Genomic DNA, 19,428 nt, shown 5'->3' with positions numbered 1-19,428 from the left:
TTTTCAAGAATTCTGTAAGACACTGTCATTCTTAAAGGCTTTTTTCTAATAAACCTAGAAAACATTGTAGTTTGTAATAGTAATTCTTGGATGCAATGTAAGTTATTTGAATGTTATGTAAATAGTCTATATTTCATCATCAGTAAAGCGTATAGGGTTTTTTTTTTAATGAAATTTGTATGCCGCCCATCTTACTATCAAGCATGTTTTGATAAATCTTGATAATCAGCTGTAATAATTGCAGGAGATCTAAAGCTTGTTATTTTATGGTATTGTGATTAAAATTAATAACACTGATGTATTAGACTCGGATAACAAGCTGGCAGTCTTTCAGTTAAAATATGAAAGGAGGAATTACTTACAAAGGAAACACTGCGGAAGTTCAGGTCTATACTTTGGCCTGGATTGTTAAGAACAATGGGCATCTATGATCTGTTAAGCAAAATTAACTTGTTTGTGAAATACGTTTTTATTATTATATTTATCACTCGGATAAATCACTCCTGTGTCGCTCACCAAAATAAAAGCAAGATAAAATAAAATATAAAATTAATTCTTTTAAAAGTAAATAGAATGGGATGGACTCATGAAATGACTCATTGTCACCAGGTGGGTGTTTTCACTAGAAGCTTTGTTATTGTTTTTATATTGCTTTTTTATACTTTATATCTTTGTAAGCCAGCCAGAGTCATTGAGAATGAATTGGGCATATACATTTTTTTGAATAAAAGTTTAAAACTAGATATGGAACACAATAGTTGTTCCGGTAAAATCAGTCTTGATCTTGATACATTGCAGTTAGTTATATTTGCATTCAATAACGAATAGGTATAAACCTAGTTTGCTCCATTCCATTTGATTGTGCTGCACAGTAGAATAAAAATTCCCTTCTGTCTTAAGACACTAAAGCACATTGTAATTTCTTCAGTGTTGACCTATGTCTTGCCAAATTCACTTTTCTGTCTTTTTTTTTTACAAATTACTAATAGAGATTGTCTACTGATGCCCTTTAAAAAGAAATTTATTGCTTTTAATTACAGTAGAAATCTGACATCTACTTTTTACTTTTGTATATTAAATCTACAGACCCCGTACATAAATTGCTTAAAGAATATTTTATCTATTTCTTAACACTTACTTTGGCAAAATACATACTGTAATTAAATTCTATTTGTTTTACAGTTTGCTCTTGGTGGCAGGAGGGACTGTTTTAAAAATATGTGATTTCGGTACAGCTTGTGATATTCAGACTCACATGACCAATAATAAGGGCAGTGCTGCTTGGATGGCACCTGAAGTTTTTGAAGGTAACAGAGTAATTTTGAAACTGACTACCATTCTCAGGTGTATTATCAGCATTAGTAATTTTTGTAGTAATTTTGATAGAGATTCATTTGCTGCAGATATACTTTTTGCTGTTGTTTATAAAATTCAGAAGCCAGTAGAAAACACAGTCAACTGTCTAGTTATGATGTGACTTAAATTGTTGAAGGCTTGCCACTTGAATTAATGCAGTTTAAGAATCTGCAGAATATATGAAGAATCTTATATATGAAAAAATGAATCTGTTTCTGTTGTAATGTACACCTGTAGAAAATATTAGAAAATATCAAATAAGATATTTGAAATCAACATTTTTCAAGCTTTTTTCATTAATAAGTTAAATTGATGTAAAATTTAAATCATGTGAAAGTTGTATAAGGGGTTTAGCATTCAATATTACAATAAAACAGGGTTATAGTGGCAATCAGTCAGCATATGATCATAAAATTCCTCTCTTCTTGTACTTTGAGGTTTGATGCTATGAATCACATTGTGTAATTGAAGAAAAATAGAGATGGTTTTTCATTGAACAACATGTGCATGAATATGTAAGTCATTGGATTCATACCCGCATGTATTCTGTTAGAAAGCACATGTTTAAATCATCCTGTTTTATAGTATATTGAAGAATCAGTTATAGAATTGGTTGCAACTAGATTAATTTGATATTTTATTATAATTAAAACAACACCTATAATCTTGTTAGTAATAGAGCACATTTAATTTTTTTAAAAAAGACATGTATAAATAATCCTTTTCAGGTAGCAATTACAGTGAAAAATGTGATGTATTCAGTTGGGGTATTATTCTTTGGGAAGTAATTACTCGCAGAAAACCTTTCGATGAGATTGGTGGACCTGCTTTCCGGATCATGTGGGCAGTTCACAATGGTAAGCTCAAATTTTAAGTGATGAACAAGTGTCTTTGTGGAAAATGCTGCTGAATTTTGCCACTGATTTTCTATATAGTACTCTAGATGTGCTGATGCAAAAAAGGACATGTTGTATGTTTGCTTGCCTCCTCTGTCTTCAGTACATAACTTTGGTTGGCTAACAAATATATACAGCTCCCTTAACATCCTGCCCTAAAAGCTGATGAAACTGACAGGTCTTAAGTGGCCTTCTGAAAAGCCACTCTAGACATGTTGGTGGCAAGTCTGATTAAATTATTATTTGCCTCAGTTTCATAGAAAGCAGAGGCTAAAATTTAATAGAAAAAAGGTGAAATGCAATCACCTCTTCTTGCCTCTTGTTGTTTTATTTAATACCCCATCTTCCTGCTTTTGTATAGACTGGGGAAGGAGAGCTAAATATTAAAGGAACACTTTTTAATGGGGATTGGAATGAAACAGAAACTGGTTTTTGTTTTGAGTTTGGTGCGAAGCAGCCCCATCCAAAATCTTCCATTGATACATATCCATGTTGGATCTGCCTTGAAGAGACTAACTAAATATTTTGAGTGTTCATTCCAAGATTACAAAAATAGGTGGGATGGTGTTTGTTATAATTACCATGTGTTCTTCCTTTCTCTCTCAAAAACAGTAGAATGAAAATAGTGAAGTGATTGGGGTGGGCTGCTTATTATTATCACTATTATTTGCTTTTTCTCATCTTACATGCATAGTTAGCCAGTTTTTCTCCTTCATACACTTTTGTGCCTGTTTTGCTACTCTTATGGGAATAGCATTAGAATTCATTAATAAAACATACTGTAAATAATCATTTCCCCTTGATTTCAGTTTAAACAAAGCAATAAAACCTTTTGCTAGACAGCAGTGCTAAACCAATCAAAAGCAGGTTTAAATCTCTCTAGGAAAGTACACAAGACGATACATATAATATATATTCTAGCCTATACAAACTGAAGCCAACAAGCTCTCAAATCTAATACACTAGTCTTTGTATTTATAGAATATGTACTGAAAATTTAGAATTTGGAACATGAACAAAATAAAAACATGGTGCAGTCTTTATAAATACAATTCATTACTTGAAAAAAGTTAACTTTATTAGAAATGTTTATGTAATGCACATAATGAATGCACACAACTTGTTTAAAAACAAAAAAAGGTACATATAATAAACATACCGTGTTTCCCCGAAAATACAACATGTCCCGAAACTAAACCCTTGCCACATTTTTCGCGTGGGCAAAAATATAAGCCCACCCCCGAAAATAACCCCCCCCCTCTGGCCAGGCAGAGCACCGCTCACTGACCTAGCGTTATTCCGAAAGCGCCAAGTCCAGGAGCCGGGGGGAGCGCTCACGTTGCTTGCCGCCTTCGGGATACCGCTAGGTTGGGGAGTGGCGTTCTGCCTGGCCGAAGGGGAGAGTTGCCGGGCGGCTGCTCCCTTGTGAACTGGCTCCCGAAGAGCCGGGCACAGCCTCAGGGGCGAAGCAGCCATGAGGTAACCATGCCCACGATCTCCAGCCGGGAAGAGCGCCATTCACTGACCTAGGGGGTAATCCCTAAGGTGCCAAGTCATGTGGTGCTCTGCCCACCCGCCCCCAGCTCCCGCGGCTTGGCACATTCGGGATACCCCCTAGGTCAGTGCATGGAGCTCTGCCCGGCTGGAGAAGGGGGATGCGCGAGCGCCTGTTCCGCCTGCAGCTTCACCAAGCCCTTGCGCAGCTCTCCCAGGCCACTGCCGCTGGCTGCTGCTGCCCGCCGCCACCGCCTCGCTCCGCTCCGCGCATAACTTCCAAACTCCAAAACTCGGGGCCGAGTCTTCCAGCATCGGCCGCTCTAGGAGTGCTCTCTATGGTGGGCCGGCTGCCGGACAGAGAGTCTTCCGGACAGAGTCTTCCAGCAGCCGGGCCACCATAGAGAGCACTCCTAGAGTGGCCGATGCTGGAAGACTCGGCCCCGAGTTTTGGAGTTTGGAAGTTATGCGCGGAGCGGGGGGGCGGGCAGCAGCAGCCAGCGGCGGTGGCCTGGGAGAGTTGCGCAAGGGCTTGGTGAAGCTGCAGGAGGAACAGGCGCTCGCGCAACCCCCTTCTCCAGCCGGGCAGAGCTCCATGTACTGACCTAGGGGGTATCCCGAATGTGCCAAGCCGTGGGAGCTGGGGGAGCGGGCAGAGCACCACATGGCTTGGCACCTTAGGGATTACCCCCTAGGTCAGTGAATGGCGCTCTTCCCAGCTGGAGAGGGGATTTGCCGGGCGGCTGCTCGTGGGCATGGTTACCTCATGGCTGCTTCGCCCCTGAGGCTGTGCCCGGCTCTTCGGGAGCCAGTTCACAAGGGAGCAGCCGCCCGGCAGCCCCAAAACAATAAGCCCTCCCTGATAATAAGCCCAAGGGCATATTTCGTGGGGCAAAAGAAAATTAGCCCCTGTCGTATTTTTGGGGAAACACAGTATAAAACACTACTCATTAAACCTAAATTCCTCAAAGTCCTTCTGGACTTTGGGCTTGAGGTCAAAAAAATTAAACTTTGATTTTGAGTTTTGCTGATTAGATACATTTGTTGTTATAGAAATGACTAGTACATATTGCTATGTAAAAGTAAAACGTTAACATTATATGTTATTACCTTATTCTACTGTGCTAAAAAGAGTCGGAATTCAATGCTTTTCTCTTTTTTTCTCTTTTACCCTACACATTTTCCTTTTCCACGTTCCCATTTTTTAATTTTTTAATTTTATATTTTGATAAAAGTTGAGATGATCAGAAACGTAAAATCCTCAAAGAAATATTTTTTTAAAAGCAGTAAGCCTATTTCCAGGCATGCTGGCTATTGAAGTTAGTCTTTATCAGTGCTTATTTTGGGATCAGCCTGACCTACTTCCAATGCATGTGCAGCCTCCCAATTAGTTTACGTAAAGGCATGGCTGTGATATAGCAGTGCAGTAATATTTTCTTCTAACCATAAATTTAGACACTGCATTCAACCCCATCACTTTATCACCCCTGCCAATATCAGCCACCAATGGCTGAGATGTAGTCTGTCTCTGCTGCTCTATTGGTTAAACTAGAAACACTTTGAGGGAGAAAACAGCACATTCTAACCGCCTTCTTTTGAGCATAGGAGAGAACTATTTTTCTTTGGGACAAAATCTATGGAACCCAGGTTCATCTTGCTTGAAGACTGAAATATTGAAATGTAGTGCTTATGTTTTACTCCTGATATAATAATATAGCCATATTATAATATAGCCATATTATAATATAGCCATATTATACTTATTTTTGTTCTTCACATACGAGAGTAACAGTTTGAAAAAGAATGCATAACAAGTACAGTATTTCTCCAGACATTACCAGACTCCTACTTTTATTAATTCTAGTTGGACCAGCAATAACAATTGTAGTCAAACAATGCCTGAAGATTAAAGCACTGCTAGTTTAGAGGAGGTCTGGCATTTGCTCGTTTGAATATGAATTTCATATTTTGTTTTGGAAACTAGTCTCTTCTGCATCATGAATAAGTCAATAAAGGAGTAAAATATGTTTTTATGTTCAGGATTATGACAAGTTTTAGAGTTAAAGTGGGATAGGGAAACAATAGTCTCAGCAAATATTTTATTGTCCTAAGTCTTTAAGTATAGGTTAGTTCAGTCAAATTAGAGCCAAATAATTTCTTTTGAAATGCATGTAATTCTTTATAATGTTACTGTATATAAACATTGTATATTTTTAATAGGTACGCGGCCACCACTGATAAAAAATTTGCCTAAACCTATTGAGAGTTTAATGACTCGATGTTGGTCTAAAGATCCTTCACAGAGACCTTCCATGGAGGAAATAGTCAAAATAATGACACACTTGATGCAGGTATAATATTTAAATCTTAAATATTGCTGAAATAAACTGGTTTCTAGAAGGAATGTAAAATAGAAGATATGAATTTGATAGCGTGAAGACAAATTTTGGAAGTGAGTAGAATATCTATCATGGCCTTCTGAGGGACCTAAAATAATAAACCCTCTGAACTTTGCAATAATATTTAACCAGCATTTAGCAAATTTAAAATACATGGAATTAACACACACATTCCACAAAACAAAGCACAAATCTACTGCTTTGTTCCAAAATCAAACTTGTTTTCTTATTCCTGCCTTTTTTTTTCTTTGACACAGTTGTAATGAGGAATACTCTAAAAGTATATTAAAGGAAGGACAGGAAAGTGTTATATGGATTTTTAAAAAAACTAAATATAGTTCTGGTGCTATAGTCCAAAAAATTTGGAAGATACCCTAGGTCTCTACCAATGTTTAACATAAGTGTGGCTTCTTAAAAAGCCAGAAAAATAAATGATTTTTTTAGAGAGGCAAATTAACCAGAGATCCTCTTGTTCAAATGAAGCTTTTCATTTGTAGATAAACAGAAATTTCTAATTAATTTTAGCATACTAGAAGAAGAGTGTGTTTTAATTGCTACAATAAATATCATTTTTTCAGTGCTATAGATAAAAGAAAAATTGCATTTGATTTAAAAACAAAAACAATATTTTAGCCCTTTTTGTTATTAAGTACCTTTTGGTAACTGCTTAGCCTGGTTTGGCTTCTCATGTTATAATTATTAAATAATAAATTCATTGACTAAATCACAACATAGCATTATCTTGGAAACAAATTGAATTTAGCAGCTTTTAGGCACTTTTCTTAAAAATGGAACTTGTAATAAGGGAAATTACAAGATTCCAGTAATATATTCTTCTTTCATTGCAGTATTTTCCAGGAGCTGATGAACCTCTACAGTATCCCTGTCAGTATTCTGATGAAGGCCAAAGCAACTCGGCTACTAGTACAGGTAATCAGATTATATGTTTCAGACATCAAACTCATACATTTTAAGCCAGGAAGGATAATCTTTTACTAGCAAGGAAACACACTGTTAGAGGGAAGAACCCTCAAGACTGCAGTGGTCAGGGCAAGGATACCAGATACCAGGGCTGTGACACAAGTGCACAGAGCTGAGATTTTTCAGCGTTAATCTTTTATGGGGACATTGAGGATATTACCAGTTTTTTAAGAGGACATAAATCATAACTTTAACTAAAAAATATTTTTTAAAATCATAGGTTCATTTATGGACATGACGTCCACAAACACCAGTAACAAAGGTGATATCAACATAGAAGCAAATGATTTTCAAGGAACCGCTACGAATGACACCATTAAACGTTTGGAAACAAAATTGGCCCAACAGATGAAAAATCCAGCAAAGCAGGTGGTAAGAATGTAGAAATTTGTATTTGAGATCATTTCTTTTGAAGCAAAATGGTATCAAAATCCTTTATTTATAAAGTTGTGAGCACAATGTTGCCCTCAAATATTTTCCATCCTTTAAATCAGACTGCCAAAATTTTGGTAACTATCTATTATTGTTATTTGGCCTTAGCCACCCTAAACTTCTTCAGATTCCCACAAAACACAGAAGGAAATCCTAACTTCACCCATTTCAAGAACATTGCCAAAACTTTGCTTTATCCATTGTGTTCCTTGTGGCAACAAAAGAACATTTTAAAAAACCTGCCACCCCTTCAAGCAGAAGGTGATTTGTCCTATGTATAAATGATATTAAAAATCTTCATTACTTTTTTAAAGCTTAGAATGAAAAAGGAAAGTATATATTTGCAGAGTTTTTCTGTGATAATAGTGGTTTGCAAAATGTTGAAAGCTTCCTGGCAGCCTTTCTCTTCCTGTGTTGTAAAGTTTATAGGTTTTCATAACTGTTTCATTATTAAAAATGAGAAAAAATATTCTAAATATGCAATTTTTGTTCATTTCTGAAATCAGTACGATTACTTTTTTACAGGGAGAACAGGGCCGTTTGAGTTTACCTCCATCTCGTGGTAGTAGTGTGGAGAGCTTGTCAGATGTTCGTGGGCGACCACAGTCAGCTCATGTTCCAGGAGAAGGCAAGCGAATGAGTGCTGACATGTCAGAAATTGAACCAAGAATTGCTGCTTCTGCAGGTAAAAGATATTATTTTAAAAATTCCCAAATGTTTTTAGGAGCATTTTTGGCATTTTGAGAGTATATTGTGATCCTGCACAATAGCTATGTTCCATGGCTGTTGCCACAAAAACTTGCACCCCATAACACTCTCATCTCTCCAAAACAAAGCGGTCAAACTAAAGGAGATTAAGTTGTTGCAAAGTTGAAATATGAATTGCAAACCAGATAACTTTTTTTAGGATTGCAGCATTTGCCTTCAAATGCGTTTCACAGAAGCAATGATGAGAGCCAGAGACCAGAAAGTTGATTGGAGGGGGGGGGGGGACAGAGTTTAAGGCAAATATTGGGGTAACATTCCAAAATGTCAATTCTCATCTTTGCCTCATCAGAAATAAGCAAAATCAAAATGCTTGAAGAAAGACAATGGACAAAATATATGAAGTATATTTGAAACTAATGATGGTACCGGAGGCTTATGTTCTGCAATGTAATAGGTTTTAAAGAAATTGTCCATGGACAATTGTCCATGGTGGATATTGGTCCATGGTGTTTACTGCCTGCAAACACCACATTATAATTTCCATCAACTTTTAAGATTTAGATGTATAAGAGCTAAAATAAGGAAAATCAAATACATTTCTATGCCAGTCAGGTTTTAGACTGCATTTTATATTAATCCCTTCCTAAATGTTACAAAACATTAAGACCTTTATGTGAATAAGGGTAAGCACATTATCTGTGCCCTATAATACCTCCAGACATTGTCATCCTCCAATATAAATACCGACTTTTTCAATAGAGAACTTTTTCTTTCCATGAAGCTGTGTGAATTTCATCTCTTGATTTGATAATGCTTAACAACTCAGGAATATCCCATAAGCCTTTGGCACAAAGGAGGGAAGGAGATGCATTCTACAGAAGAAGCAAGAAAGTCACTGAAATTTTCTAATTTTTTTTATCAATAGGATACTTATACTGAACCAGGCATCTTCCACACTCCCCCTCTCCCTGAATAGTAGATTATGTTTTTTGTATAACATTTTTAATTTTGCAAATAATTGTTCATATTTCACTATTATTTGATTAATTGACTGACCAAATTTATATGGATTGTTACAAGAAGTGACTCTAGGCAGGGTACCATTATGAAATAATTTTGCCAATTTCTTTTGATTTAAGAGCTATGTATTTCTAGTATTAATTTATTACAGCATAAACATGACTTAATTTGATGGCTATAATGTTAATAAGACTCAAAATTACAGGCTACAATATCAATAACAAAATCAAAATTAGTTTATAGTAATACTCTATCAATCTGTGTGGTATATTTCAAATGCTAGACAATGATTGATGTTCAAAATCTATTACCGTGCCCTGAATAAGTAATCATTTCTGCATTTATGCAGTAATCACTCTCTTTTTATAGATCTAATGAACTATTGGCCAAACTTTCTAGAAGTTGATTAGGTCTCTATCACTGAGATTTAGTCTTTTCTTTTGATTCTAAGCATTACAGTAGTGGGTAAATACTTAGAATGTCTTCATAGTTCGTTCATGAGCAGTCAAACAGTGATCCTTTTATCAGGTGCATCACTTAATCAAATCCTGTTTGTAATTGATTGAATTGGGCAAGATTAAATGATCTAACTTCCCAAGGCAGCCTGCTGAATGGGAAGATGAAGAAGAAGCAAATAGAATATTCTGAAGAATCAGAAAACAAGGGGGTTTCAGAGAAGTAAAAATTAAAAGCCAACAAAAATTGGTTCTGGTCATGCTCCTTCATGTCATAAGGGCCAATTGCATTGCCACATTTTGTGAGTCCCAGACTATTGTTAAATACCTCAGCTACCTTTTACCTTTGTTGTAAAGTCATACACACACACACACACACACATACATTGGAACTGTTTCTGGTTTCTCATTCGTTTGACACCCAACTTCTGACATTAGTGTGATATATATAGTGAAGATGAGAAGCAGTATTTTAGTGTTAAGGTTGGGCAGTTTTGGCAACATAAACAAGTATAATTACCAGGAAAAATTTCCAGATAAAAGGATGTATATTCATATGAATCTGTTAGGAAACAAGTTTCTTGAATACTGTTTATCTAATAAAAACATGCTCAGATGTGCAAAATAAATCAAAACATATTGTAGCTGGAATATTTTAAGAATAAATTAAATTATATTAGAAGACCAGTGGAAGAAGCAGATCTCACTTGTCTGCTATTATACAAATTGCTGAGAGTAAAGCAACATACCTTAAATCTTTAACTGCAAGATACAGAATTGTTATTCAGATCTATTCTACCAGTTCAACAACCTTGCCCAGAAAAAAGTCTCCTTGGTAGACTTTTATGTTAGGACTCCCTTAGGAGATGCTATTATCAGGTGCCATATTGATAGCATTTGCCTCTAGAACAGGTTCTAATTTAATATTTAAACATCACCTCCTTTGCATATCTTTTTATGTTAACTGGTATCATTAACAGCTATATTTAATTCCAGAGTTTACTTCTAGCTAGTATTTGTACTCCTTCCTAAATCTATTAATTATGTGATATTATCCTTAATATTATGGCTGATTGTGCATCTTTCACAAGAGAAACAGATAACATTAAAATATTAAAAATATTGAATTAATAATTTTCAATTTTTTCAAAAATGTATAGTCAAAATATTTGGGCCATAGTATGTAGCTTACTTTATTTAAAAAAAAAAAGAAGTTGAGTTAAATTTAGTTAATTAAATTTATTTTGCATCCCAAATTGTGAAAAGCTATCTCCATGCATTTAATATACATTTCCAGGGCAATCAGTAAAAAATTCTAGTCGCTCATAGCTAGGGTTTGTTGTTGTTTCCTTGTTATTCTTTCTACTCTGTTCATTTGAATTTTGTGTCTCTAACTACAACTAATAATGTATTTTGTTATATTGTTGATCCTAGTTATGAATGTTGCTCTTAACAAATGCTTTACTGTTTTAAGCATGAATGGAAAGCTATGCAGTTCAGTCTGCATGTCCTTTGTTTGCATGAGTTTAACCAAATTAAGTTTATAAAAGAGTAGTTCTAGTCTGAATGATTTTGTGTTATCATTATAGTCGTTTGCATGTGTATTGTATGTGTATATGTTTTTTCAGCCTTTTCCAAACCTAAACGAGGCCATCGTAAAACTGCTTCATTTGGCAACATTCTGGATGTCCCAGAGATCATCAAACCAGGTATTGCATGCCAGCTGTGTGAATCTATTGACACAGATGCTGGAGTAATAACTAAACCTTTAAATACTTTTTGCTCCTGTTCATGGGTGATTAATAACTCACTGGCCAAAAATAATTGAGGAAAGATTTTTTTTAATCACATGTTTATCTTTCATATTAATGAACAAATATGTAGCAAGATTTTTTTTCAATGTAAGAAGATCTTGTGACCATCTTTATTCCCCTCTGGTATTGTGTTCAGGCTGGAGGTCCAGAGAGCTTTGAAAGAAAAGGATTATTTAGAGTGACTTGGTTTTCATATGGAGTGTACACAGAGATAGTGAACATGCTTCTCAGTGGCCTCTGGTAGAACAGTTGCAACCCTGACAATCACATGATCACCATTTGCAACTTTCCTTGTTGGCTTCCTCAGAAACTCAATGTGCCATTTGTACACCCTACCTAGCCCTCACCATGCCTCCTGCACACCTGACTAGTGCCTGTTGCATAATTCCTGGTACCTCATGCATCTGACCCACATCACATATCTCATGCATTCTCCCCAAACTACAATTCATCTCTCATACATCCCTCATGCACTCTTTCCAACCCATGCCAAATCTCTCACACAGCTCCTTGGACCGTGCATGACCCCCTTGATCTACCCCACACTCCCACAAACTCCACCCCTCCCTCCCTCCCTCCCTCTCCCAGCAATGACTTGCGACTTCCGTCCAGCTTCCCCACCAATGTTGGCCGTGGGAAGCCAGCAAGAAGTCAGTCAACCTAATGACCGTGGAATTAGCTTCATGATGGCAACTGAGACTGCAGGGAGTACCATTGCAAAACAATGAGGTCACCTTTTTTGGTTATATCACTTAGCAGCAGAATTTCACAATTGCCATCATGTCAAGGATTACCTATATATATTAAAATTGTATTGTTTTTAGCAAGTTCAGTTATTCAGTATTTTATGTACAACATCCATAATCAGAAGCAAATTTTTGTGGGAGAGAAAACTTAAGGAACAGTTTCCAACAGAAGAGGCATCTCATTTTAGAAAAGGAGCTCCAAAATCCTGATGTGTTTTATTTGTTTATTTGTTGTGTGTATATTGCTACCCATCTGAATATATCAATTTTGAAACATTAATCCAGTATATTTCATACAGTATTCTTACCCCAATGTTGTACAATCAGCTTAAAATATTTCTCTTTTACCATAGTCATCTTGGGTATGTTAATACCATTGTTTTAAATTCCGTATGTTAACATTAAAATTTTTTAAAATCACTTTCAAAATTAGAGCAATGTTGTAATTGAAACTCTACAGTATAGAAAGTTGTGCTTTTAAAGTTGGATTCCTCAACAATTACTATTGATTCAGGAGCAACAAGTATTTACTGTATAGCTATTTTGTTTGTTTGGCTGTGCTTGAGCTGTTTGCCAAAAGCCGGTAATAGGTAGCAGCAATAAAAATGCTTTAGCCTAACCTCCTGCTTCAACTCATTCTGTTGGTTTGAGTTTCTCTGCACTTAGCACAACTTCCCTGAATGAAAATATATGTTTCCGTTTATAATTCTATTTTAATCTGACTATTATCATATGTGAGCATGATAAGTGTTTCTGCAATCCTTATCTTAGGATCTCTAAATTCAAAAATGTTATTAATCCAAACTCAGTTTGAATATTCCAGCTACTTTTTACAAATTTATTTCAGCTGAGCTATTTCTAGAAAGAGTGGATGTGGGCATCATTATTATATTAGTAATGGACAAGTCATCTTGAGGTTTTTCCTAGTATGCTAGGTTCTGTAAATCTGTTAATGATCTACCGATCAATCACCTTGAGGCCCATGATGAATTGCACGGACTGCAGAGCATTTGCATAGCTCTGCTAATGATCTACTGCTTTAATTTAAAAAAATGTTTTATGCATCAAAAAGTATATTGGGGGGGGGGTGATTTAGTTGACTGAAAATGTGAGTACATGTCTTTATACTTCTTCATACTTTCTAGAAGTTCAAAAAATTTGAACCTATATGCAAATTTCCCCACATACCCAATAATATGCATTGTTTTAGCATTTTGGTGGAAAAGTAACACACAATTTTAATCAAACAAGCATAATCCTAATTTAAAGTCTCATACAAGTTGCAAAGCCCTGAGATTTTGTACTTATTTTGTGTATCTTGTCCAGTCAAAATCTTTTGAGGAAAATGTGTAAAAAGCTGCACAACTAGGTGATCAAAAAAATCCTTTATCTCCATATTTTCTTCATTGTTCTCCAAAACAGACTGAGGGCATCTGACTCAACACAGAACCTTAAATATTTTGTAGCCTGCATTTGAAAAAGTAATGTGATTCAATCCTCTCCAATTCATACTTTCAAAGCTCTGCACAGCTTTATAATAGGGAAAATTCACCTGATTGCTTGTAAGGAGATGCGCCCCTCCCATCAATATTTTCATTTTTCTACTCATCTTGTCCTTCTTGTAGCTCTTCAATACTCTATCCTGGAAAGGGAACGCAGTGACCCACAAGGTTAAAACACTGGGCTGATGAACAACAGCCTCACATTCAAGTTCCGTTTCTGCCCTGGGGTGGGGTGAGCTCCTGTCACATACTCCAGCTCCTGCCAAACCAGGAGTTCAAAAGTGGGCAACTGCAAGTAGATACATGAATGCCATTTTGATGGACAATTTCATGGGGGCGTGAAAGGAGCCTTCAACTACTGATCCCCCTGGGCAATGGTGATGTCACCAACAAATCCTTTTGTCATGGAAGTATTTTGGTGCTTCTAATATGGAAGTAGTCATATTAGTATTATCCTAAAATTACGTGAAATGGGACGTGGTGGCTCAGTAGCTAAGATGTTGAGCTTTTGATCAGAAGGTCGCTAGTTCAGCAGTTCGAATCCCTAACACAGCGTAACAGAGTGAGCTCCTGATACTTGTTCCAGCTTCTGCTAACCTAGCAGTTCAAAAGCACGTAAAAAATACAAGTAAAAAAATAAAGACCACTTTGGTGGGAAGATAACAGTGTTCTGTGCGCCTTTGGCGTTTAGTCATGCCAGCCACATGACCACAGATACGTCTTTGGACAGCTCTGACTCTTCGGCTTAGAAATGGAGATGAGTACTGCCCCTAGAACCGGAAATGACTAGCACGCATGTGCTGGGGAACCTTTACCTTTACTAAAATTACCTGATTTAAGAGTATTCCCATCTTGAATTAATGCTTCATATAACAGGAACAAAATTGCAAAACGTCATCTTGACCTGGAAGGATTTTCAAAAGGGCAAAGAGTTAGGAGGATAAGAAAGGGACAAATGTATTTTTCTACCCTTGCATCTATTGGACAACTTCCAAAATATTAAGCAACATACTGTTTATTTTTTAAAAAAGATTTAATTGGTTATGGTACTTAAAACTACCATTCTCTTCATCTTATTTAATGCTTGATCTGAATTTAAAAGAATACCTACACAGATATATTTATAGGTGAGTTTAAAAAATAAGCCCTTAATACATTTTTAAATGTAAAATGTTTTTACATATTTTAGAAGTTAGAATATTTAAAAAATATTTTTCAGTAGAGTAAAAGGAAATTGGACATTGTGAAAAATTGTATGGGGGACATTGGGAAATCATGCAAATGATAGCCATAATTGAATTCCTTGCCAGAATAGTTGCTACTGGTCTGTTCATGTAACACAGTCTTCAAAGACTAAGTTTCTAGAGTGTTATGTCAGCTGTTAATTGCAACTTTGGGATGTTTTCTTTTTGAACAGCTGATATCACATCCCATGAACAAAGACAACTATAATGCCAAAAGCCAGAGAAAATTTTTCTTTGCCTTGTCAGTCATCATATTTTTTTAATGGATATGTTGACCATTTTTAATACATTTGATAATATTCAGAGCTGTGACTAAAAGCAAGTTAGCTTTTTAAAACTTTAGTGCAGATTTGAAGAGCTATTTCTTTCTGCATTGGATCCAATCAGTGCAGTGGATTCTTTCTCAAATAAGAAATCTAGGAACACCACTAGTTGAACCTAGTTAAACCATTTTTGAAGCTGCAATTTTTCATTGATTAACCAAATAAACTACATAACTGGCAACCTTACATGAGAAATCCCCATAACGTAACTTCCTTGAAATAGATGTCATCATCAGTGCCAAAGCCACCCCCACTCTTGCCCATCCAACTCTTAAGCCTATTAAAGCACAACTGACAGAAGATGGTGAAGAAAAGCTCAGACGCTATTCATGGGACAGGAAGATTTATTGCCTTGGGATATGCTTTCTGTTGACAAGCTGGGTGGGTGGGTGTGGCAGCTGTCTCTGCTCTCCCTTCTCCTTCCTATATACAAACAGACTCTTTATCTCCTTGCTGGATTTGTACATACTCTTGCAACATTCTTACTTGATGTGAATTCAGTAGTTTCTTTTTCCTTCTCATCCTAGTAGGCAATGGACAACAGAGGCGCAGATCCATTCAAGATCTTAGTGTAGCTGGAACAGATTCCAACCAGGTAAATGCACAGTGCGGATGATTCATTTTAAAATTGCCTGAATTTTATAAATTTAAGAATTGTATGTCACCTATCAAATTGAATATCTAAAAATTGGAATATATAAATATATCTAAGGAGAACTAGGATTGGGAATACATAATGTAAATTATGATATCTTTTTTCCTTTACAGGAAGTCCATTTAAATTAACAAAAAAAATATGTAATCATTTTTCTCTCAGCTTGGCCTTTACAAGCTTATAATTCTGTTAATAATCCATTGAAAGATATATAAGAGTTAGTTCTAGGTTAAATTACATTTAAAAGACATGATTTACACATTGGAAATCCCAGGTATGGTTATCAAACTGTTGTGAGCTATGTATTTCTTGGGTTCAGTAAAGTTTTGTTCTTCCTCTCTTGGAAATATATGCAAATATGTTCAGTGAGGCTTGTGTCAAATAAGGATGCTTAGAACTACAACTTTGATTAATTTAACAGTTGTGTTTCTTTACTGCTAAATACTAAGCACTGATGTATATTGAAAAAGTTACTAGGACTTAGTGGTTAAGGGAAACAAGAAATAATCTAAAATGTTACAAAATGATATTTCTTACCTGAATGTGTACAGATACAGAGTATCTCATTTGTATTAGTTGATGGTTGAAAGTGAAAGCACTGAAGGAAGAAGGGTAAAACCGCTATTACAAACAGTTTGTTTTTATACAGAACTTAGGCTTTCGGTAACATTTTTAAATGGTAATTTTTAGAGCGTGAATGCAGGGTTTATATGTGGATATGACCTTTGTAATTTCATGATGAGTAGGGATTAAATTTGAGATAGGAGACTGTCAGTGTACATATATTTACACACAAAATCCTGATATCTTGATTTAGCAAATCAAGAATAATAAAAGTTGCAGTAGAAATCGGATTCAGCATATACATTTATAAACAGCTCTGTAAGCCTTCCAAACAATGTGCTACTTTAGTGCTTCAGGAAAAAAAAGTTTTGTTTGTGCCCATACATGGTGCAAAGCACCTTTTCAGGTTTGCTTGCTGTTATATTTATTAAGAAAGTAGCCCTTAGTTTAATCAAAATCTGTTTTCGTTTAGAATGACTGTGGCTGGTGACATAATCAACCCAAAAAACCCCATAGTTCCAATGGCAGAAAAAGGGGTGTTTCAGATAAAAGTCGATCCACTCCAAATGCCTGACATGTAGAGTTCACCATACTGTAGGGTAAATCATCCCATGACATGTTGCCTTCCCTGCTGTACCATGTTCATTTCAGTGCTTATTACACATTTTTTTCTCAAAGTCTTATTCTTTTTATTTATGCAGTGATAAACAGGTGTCAAGACTTAGGACCAAACTAAACATGATAATAGTCATTCTTTCAATGAGTTAATGCTGGGAGGCAGGTCCCCCCTTGGTGCTCCTCCCACATTCATGGCTATGTTTAAACAAGCAAGTGGAAGACCCTACTAGAAGGGCTTTTGCTCAGCTTCAGCCTGTTAGTTTCCAAGATTGATTTTAACTTCTGGTGCTAATCTATAAAAGCACTTATTGCCTAGCTTGCAGGTTATTTACAAGATCGTATCTCCCCATTGGAATCAGACCAACTTCTGTGATCAGGAAAGGCAGCTCATTATCAGGAGACTGAGGGGGCCAATACTCAGAGGTATTGTTTTTTATGATAGCACCAGTTTTTTGAAATGGCTTCCCACTTCAGATAGCCCCAATCTTCATTGGCTACTGGAGGAAGGCAAACTGTTATGACCTGTCAGGCATTGGCCCCTCCAGCAGCTAAATCAGAGGAGAAGGAGGCGTGGGAGTCAGGGTCAGCATCAAGGCGCTCTGAGGGGGAAGAGGGAATGGAGCTGGCGGAGAGAGAGACAGAGGCGGAGCCTGGGTCGTCCGTCAGCCCTCAGATGGAGAGTCAACAGTCCCCAGGTCTGGAGGTGGCTGATGACGAAGAAGAGGCACAGCTGAGTCCAGTGCCTGATGCGTGGATGTGCAGAAGGCAGAGGAGAGGAGAGTAGTGGAAATCGGTGGGCCAATCCTTGGGAAGGAAGAGCCACTGCTAGCGAAACCGCGCCCTTGCTCTGGGGAAAAAAGACAGGGGGCGGAGATTAATAGATGTGGCAGACTACTATTCAGCTTCCGGCCAGATGGACTTGTTAGCCTGCGATGAGAGAGAAACTTTTTGCTGGGGTTGCCAGCCCTCCTAATTAAGGGAATCTTTGAATTCACTTCAGAGGGTTTGTCATGTTTGGGGAGCTGGGTCAGAACATAAAGACTGAGCTGTTCTGGAGGCCCAGGTGAAGTCTATATTTTATACCTGTTTGCAGTTACTTTTCATATTTTGTTACTATGTCCATTATTTCTGAGCTTCTAAGAGTCTGATTAAAATGCAGCAAGGTGAAAGTCTAATAAATAACGAATATATATATATATATAGCAGTCAATCTTGAGCCAATGAGAATTGAACTCTGGCTGTTGGCAGAATTAACCCTCAGCACTGCACCACCACAGCTCTAATTCTTTCATGAATTTTCTAGTCCCTTTCAAAACCAGTAGCCATCAACATACCTGATGGGAGCGAGTTCCAAAAGTTAAGCATTTTTTAAAAGTTGTTCCATGTATTGGTCCTGAATCTCCCTGCATTTAATTTCCACGAATAAACATATTTTTAGGAGTCAGATAAAAGAGAGAGATAAATTTCTACTCACTTCTTCTTATTTGATTTTATGTACTGTGTACCCTCTTGCTCAATTTCCTTGTAAACTAGAAAGCAGGCTGTAATAAACCTCCTGAATTGGTTTTCCCTTCTCCCATTTTGGTACTTTTTAAACTATATAATACAGTTTTTAAGATGCAACAAAGCATAGCTATACCAGGCAGAAGTTCTAATAGATAGTCACTGAAATGTCTGCATTGGACCACAGCATTTGGTTTTGCTTTTATGTGAGGTAAAGATGACAAAATCTTTGTGTGATTAATTAATCCGTAGAAGAACTTTGTATTTATAGTATTGTCATTTGCTTGCGTTAATAGTAAGAGTTTGTTTATTTTTAATTATCGCTACAGAATAGCAGAAACAGCAGTAGATCCTCTAGTCCTAGTGTGAGAATGATCACTACCTCGGGACCAACCTCAGAAAAGCCTGCTCGTAATCTACCATGGACCCCGGATGATTCTGCAGGTAAAAGAATCCTTGACCCTATGGTTGTTTATCATTTAATGCTTTAAGGAGTGTTGGTAATTAACATGGTAACGTATATTAATCAGGCCTGAAAAACTACAATTTTAGATTGTAACTCTGAAGTTGTTGATAAACATTGCTGAGCATCTGTCATGGAGTAAATTAGGGTAAATGAGGATATTGCCATAGCTGCACCATCTTTGTTTCGTTCTTTATGCTTCACACACCTGTAAATAGAGTGCAAAAAAGTAATGACAAGTGCCATCATATACTA

The 19,428-nt window shown here is 36.6% G+C and overlaps 1 protein-coding gene across 5 annotated transcripts in view; it reads left to right on the top strand.

Annotated features, from left to right (window-relative positions):
• The window catches only part of MAP3K7 (mitogen-activated protein kinase kinase kinase 7), a 37,497-nt gene that overhangs the window by 9,679 nt on the left and 8,390 nt on the right, over nucleotides 1-19,428 (top strand). The window contains exons 6-14 of one of the 5 annotated variants that reach the window (XM_081942226.1): nucleotides 1,183-1,307; nucleotides 2,085-2,213; nucleotides 5,967-6,097; nucleotides 6,994-7,075; nucleotides 7,347-7,495; nucleotides 8,084-8,243; nucleotides 11,370-11,450; nucleotides 15,898-15,965; nucleotides 19,040-19,154. In XM_081942226.1, the coding sequence (XP_081798352.1) occupies nucleotides 1,183-1,307; nucleotides 2,085-2,213; nucleotides 5,967-6,097; nucleotides 6,994-7,075; nucleotides 7,347-7,495; nucleotides 8,084-8,243; nucleotides 11,370-11,450; nucleotides 15,898-15,965; nucleotides 19,040-19,154 (1,040 nt within the window). Of the gene's footprint in view, nucleotides 1-1,182; nucleotides 1,308-2,084; nucleotides 2,214-5,966; nucleotides 6,098-6,993; nucleotides 7,076-7,346; nucleotides 7,499-8,083; nucleotides 8,244-11,368; nucleotides 11,451-15,896; nucleotides 15,966-19,039; nucleotides 19,155-19,428 lie in introns of all 5 variants that reach the window. The other 4 variants (XM_081942227.1, XM_081942225.1, XM_081942229.1 and 1 more) reach the window with 4 other exon arrangements.

Source organism: Natrix helvetica (genome assembly GCF_964273705.1).
Source record: "Natrix helvetica genome assembly, chromosome: 2".
NCBI lineage: Eukaryota > Metazoa > Chordata > Lepidosauria > Squamata > Natricidae > Natrix > Natrix helvetica.
This window is presented reverse-complemented; position numbering and strand designations above follow the sequence as displayed.